Source organism: Acanthisitta chloris, unplaced genomic scaffold (genome assembly GCF_000695815.1).
Source record: "Acanthisitta chloris isolate BGI_N310 unplaced genomic scaffold, ASM69581v1 scaffold154, whole genome shotgun sequence".
Taxonomy (NCBI): domain Eukaryota; kingdom Metazoa; phylum Chordata; class Aves; order Passeriformes; family Acanthisittidae; genus Acanthisitta; species Acanthisitta chloris.
Window position 1 is genome coordinate 57,484 of NW_008669601.1, and position 5,587 is coordinate 63,070.

General features: G+C 36.5%; 1 protein-coding gene across 1 annotated transcript in view; it reads right to left on the bottom strand.

Moving 5' to 3' along the window:
* The window catches only part of LOC103800958 (chromosome unknown open reading frame, human C14orf159), a 25,068-nt gene extending 21,614 nt beyond the window's left edge, over positions 1 to 3,454 (bottom strand). Inside the window, 4 exon segments of the mRNA XM_009073351.1 lie at positions 1 to 10; positions 13 to 142; positions 1,399 to 1,552; positions 3,352 to 3,454. The exon segment at positions 1 to 10 is cut by the window's left edge and continues 59 nt beyond it. Of these exon segments, the coding sequence (XP_009071599.1) occupies positions 1 to 10; positions 13 to 142; positions 1,399 to 1,552; positions 3,352 to 3,454 (397 nt within the window).
* Positions 3,455 to 5,587: the final 2,133 nt, after the last annotated feature.

Below are 5,587 nucleotides of genomic sequence, written 5' to 3' on the forward strand. Positions count from 1 at the left end.
GCACTTTGGATTTTCAAAAGAGAAGCTGCAGCCTAAATAAAATGTCACCATGTCCTTAAGTTGTTCAGAATATTCCTTTAGGCTTTTCAGTGATCCAGTACAAGCTCCATGCTCATATACTCTGTACTGTGGGCAGTCGGTTCTAGTGGAATAAGAAGTTATCACAGCTTCATCATGTTTTGAAAACAAGGTGAATTGGTTGAATTGACATTAGACCAAGAGAAGCTGCAGCCTAAATAAAATGTCACCATGTCCTTAAGTTGTTCAGAATATTCCTTTAGGCTTTTCAGTGATCCAGTACAAGCTCCATGCTCATATACTCTGTACTGTGGGCAGTCGGTTCTAGTGGAATAAGAAGTTATCACAGCTTCATCATGTTTTGAAAACAAGGTGAATTGGTTGAATTGACATTAGACCAGTATCAAACCACAGGCTACAGCCTAGTTTATTCATTTTGTCCTTTCTGAGTAACAACATAAACACACGCAAAAATCCCAGAACACCTTATACTGCACAAAACCAAGCCAGGAAACACATGTTAGAGTTTGAGATTTTTTTTTTTGGTTTTAAAAGTAAAGGCTCCTTATATGTATCTCGTGTCAGACTTTCAAAAATTAGGAAGATGGTTTAAGTCCTGTTTTTAGGGTTTATCACAGGACTACATCTTTCAAACTTCAGAGACTCTACAAGTATCATGCAGTCACTATGACCATGTTTCTACTAAATAAAACAGATGTAAAACCTTATGAAGACAGGCTGAGGAAGTTGTGGATATTCAGCCTGGAGAAGAGAAGACTGAGTGGAGACCTTATAGCATCTTCCAGTATCTGAAGGGGCTACAGGGAATCTGGAGAGGGACTCTGTTAGGAACTGCAGTGACAGGACAAGGACCAATGGGTACAAATTGAAGGAGGGGAAATTTAGGTTAGATATTAGGCAGACGTTTTCCCTGTGAGGGTGGTGAGACATTGGCACAGGTTGCCCAGGTGGCTGCCCCTGGCAGTGTGCAAAGCTAGGTTGGATGAAGCCTTGAACCACCTGGTTTAGGGGGAGGTGTCCCTGCCCATGGCAAGGGGATGGGACTAGATGCTCTCTAAGGTCCATTCCAACCCCTAAAATTCTATTATTCTATTACTTAATTCTGCTGGCTCAGTGCCCAAAATATTTAGAAATTACACAAAATTTCACCTATGGATTAGGGAAAAACTTGTAATGCTGATAATTAGCATAACATGCTTATCAATAAAAAAATTATCAGGTTCTTATACACAATTTTCACTCAAAGGTATAACTCCAAGAAAAGAAACACAAGTGTAAGCAGGCTATTTTCTGAAACCATCCTAATCACCACCAGCATTTACTGCAGAACTTGGACAAGCAGAGTTGGTCTGTGGTTACCTGATATCAGAATCACTGCTCAGAGAAGGACATTTCCAATCACCTGGTTGACTTCTGTACAGCAGTGGCAGAGGTCCATCATTTGCACGGCAAAACTTCTCAAAATCATCAGCCAGGGACTTGTGCAAAATCACAACATTGGCCTGTTTATAGCCTGAAATTGCAGGAGGTAGGAATGGTTACTAATTCAGCTTTTTGTTTGTGAAACTATAACTTTTCTGTTTAGATTTCTTTAGATGGTCTATTAAAAATTACCTGAAGGAAACCCACCAAACAACAGTCTAATCTCCTGTACTGATAGTCTCTTGAAAAGTTACTACTCTGATACCAGTCAGGTGAGTAGGAGGCTGCACAGAAACTCTCATTTTTTTAAATACTGCAGTAGTCTATCACCCAAGAGGCAATCGTTTAGTTTAAATCAATGATCTGCCTTCTAAGGCTGTAGGAAATCAGCCAAATCTCACTCTTGACCAAAGTTAACAAAGAAATCCAAAGATAAAATTCTATTCCTGATGGAAAAATGCAAAGCAAGGGCTGAGGTAAGCATGTATTTGCATACTGAATTTGTCCACAAACTGCTCTCTTGGGAGTGCTCAGCACAAAAATTCATTTTATTACTAGCAAAAGTTACTAAATATAGAAAGAGTTTCTTGCTAAATACAGAAAAATATTTTTGTTAAATAAATATACTAAATTTACCATTGAATAAAACACTACATTCGATTACCCCTCAAATTCATTCCCTGCCACCCATGAGAAATCCACATGCACTTTTTACTTTGCTGGTGGTATTCATGAATTCTCAAAGGTATAGTTTCATATACTAGTCACAGCTGACAGACTAAATCTGCAAGTAAATATTTGATAAACTCAGGGAGCTTCATGATAATACTTTGAGAACTTTATTACTCCTCCTGACAGCTATCCTTACTTTTTTATAGATGAAAAGATACCTTTCCCTTCCCATATCATCTTACAAATTCATTTGCATTATGGAGCCATCATTAGGAATGTATTCACAAGCAATGGGAGTGAAGCTGGATGTGCTGACCAACCCAGGCATTAATTCAAGACACTCACGTCCCACTTCAGAGAGGTTTAGAGAGAGCTTTTGATTTCTTTGGCATATGACAATGAGGACAGGAAGAAATAATTGTTTACTTGTATATCATAGCAACAACATAAGACAATTTTAAGAATCCCGAGACATTCCAGCTACCCAATTGTTCCAACAGTTCTTTTAGCCTTCGTATAAAGAAGCTGTATGCTCATGAACTTGTTTCCTGTGACAACAACACTCTTTTCAAATGTTAGAACTAATACATTTAAAACTACTGCAGCAAAACATGCAACTTAAAAATTCAGTTGGGGCAAACTGCAGATTATTAACATGGTCTAGTAACCACAGTAGGGTTGGACTTGATGATCTTTGTGGTCTTTTCCAACCCAGTTGATTCTATGATTCTATGATTATGTTTTCCATTAGTGTTTTTCAACTCATGTACTGATGGAAAGGAAAACCACAATTTCCAGACTCACTATGATTCTATAAAATGACCTTTAACATTCTTATAGTAATGCTACTACACACAGCTTTGTTGATCAGCTATTTGCCACAGTATTTTTAGTTAAGTTACATTTTAAAGTTGATCAGAACAATGAGAGACTTTTCTGCTTCTCCAAGTTCTGCTACGCAAGGCAAGACATAGTCCATGTACCATATTACTCAAGGAGATGATATATTTTCTCCGAATCAGCATTATGATTTAAGAACCAGTGTCAGGTGCTAACAATGTGACTTCAAAACCACCCAAGAACATAAGTCAACATTTTTTCTCTTTTACTTTAGTGCTTTTGATACTTCTCTATTCCTTCACAAACGAAAAGGAAAACACATAGTTAAGAATCTAAAATGGAATCACTTTTGCACATGGAACTGTTAGGTTTACTTACCTTCTGCCATTCCAGAAGTATTACTAATACTGAGTCTGTTGCATCGAATTATTCTTCTTAGCACATGGGGAAGGAGAGATTTCAAGCCTCCTGTCAAAAGCATCTCTTCATCCTTAATAGAAAGATCATTATAAATGTAAACACAAAGCACTTTTTTTATGTTTTAAATTCTGATTTTCTGGAAAACTTCGCTTAAGTTTCCTCCTTGTGCACCATCAAAGTGTTCTCACTGGGAAATTCTAAGTTATAACCCAATAGGCAGAGGAAAGTCAAAAGGTTATTTCACTGACATTTTATGACTACATGCAAACTTAATCTCTCACTAAATTAGTTGCAAACATGCACTTTAACATTTGGGATAAAAAGCAAAATTTTGCTGGCCTGTAATGTAAGAAACAGATTTCTTCTCTGTACTCACTTTTCCAAAATTCATTGTAACTTTAGAATTGCAAAAGCACAAATGGATTAACCTACCAAACTATAATCTGTAATATCACTCCTCTGATCAAAATGCTTTTAGACAGCCAGCAAGGCAACTCTGCAGTAAAGAGAACTATGTGCCATTGTAATACATTCCACACATATTATCCTTTTCAAATATTAATTAAGTAGAAGTGAACACTTCCATGGCTATTCTCTCACTTGGAAAGCAGACATAAAGATATTTAAGTCACTTGTCATACAATCTGGAGTAGGTACAGAAAAAAGTACTCTAATTACAATCAATATCTTACTCTTTTTACATCTCCTGCCGATTTAAAACGTCTTTTGTTCTGCAATCCAGAAAACTTCACACAAAGTTTTTCTCTCAACCTAAACTTGCTAATAACTAAAAAGGGTTTATTATATCGCTATTAGAAAAAGTAAGAGCTGCATCAGGGTAAAATAATAACTTGGCTGCTTATGATTTCAACCCTGGTCACTTCTAGGTAAGCAAACTGAACCACCCTCCAAGTAGTCAAATTACCAACCTCCAAGTTCTTTACTTCAGAAGCAGCCATTCCTGATGTCATTCACAAGAAGTAATAAACACACCAGAAACGGTGCTGCTCTTTTTAAAAGATGCTAGTAAATTAATGTACAATGAGATGCTAAAACCTTCAGGCAAAAGTTAACTTTTCTGTTAAAGGTCCACAGGTTTTGTGCTATAACTATGACAGGACAAAGTTTCACTCTCACAGTGGAGTGTAATACTGTGAAAATTTATACCTCTGAGCAATCATTCCTTAATTAACTTGAAGAGCAGCGATATGTTTTGACTGAAATTATACTGACTGACTGACATTATACACAGTCCGTCCAAAATGTTTCCCAAAGCTTGCAGAATCCTGAGAAGTCAAGTTGGGTGCACTGAAATTTAGAGTAAGCTTTGTATCTATTCTTAATTCTGAAATCCTTATATAACATTGTCAGCCCAAAGAAAACAGTCTTTTTTTTTGTTCTGAACTCTAACTTACTACTATCTCTTCTCGTCTTTGCTGCTTTTACATTGTCACTCTGTATGCTGCACAAAAATAGCCTTCATTACAAAATCATGAACAATTCTAAACACACACTTTAAAGATAACAAGAAATTGGATTTAGAGATGTTGCTGAGCACTTATTCAAGCCCATAAGTGCCAATTTAAGAGACATTATTCTTACTGTAAAGAGAATGTGGAATGATTCATTCAAGAGGTTTCAAATTAAATACAGTGATGCTAATAAGAAAATTTCCAGATGCGTTCATTAGATTATTTCAGATAATTTTTATTTACTTAAGAACATCTTTGAAACTACTGGAAGCATCTGTAGGATTGATGGCCTACTACTGATGAACTACTAGCTCACTTGGACTTGAAAATAGTTTGGGAAAAAAGCTGTCTTCAGGTAGGTGTTTTATCACAAATGCCCTGTTTTGATGTTGGGAAAACCTGATTGTCCTCCCATTAAATGTGCGCCCAGTGGCAAAAATGGAAGCATCTATGAGATTTTATCAGCAAACATTTAGGGCCCTAAAAGTTTTCAATTTATGTGATAGCAAGTGGCTAACAAACTACAGGACTGTGAGTATCAGCAGTGCCTAAATGTTGGCTATAGGTAATGTACATTAGCACTTGGGTCTGTTGCTTGCACTTGTGAAAAGATATATATATTGTTGATGACTGGTTAGAAAGTGAACAATTTAAACATTAACTTTGTATAAGAGCAGACTGAGACATAACTCATCTTCCTGTGGTGATTTCATATAATTGTA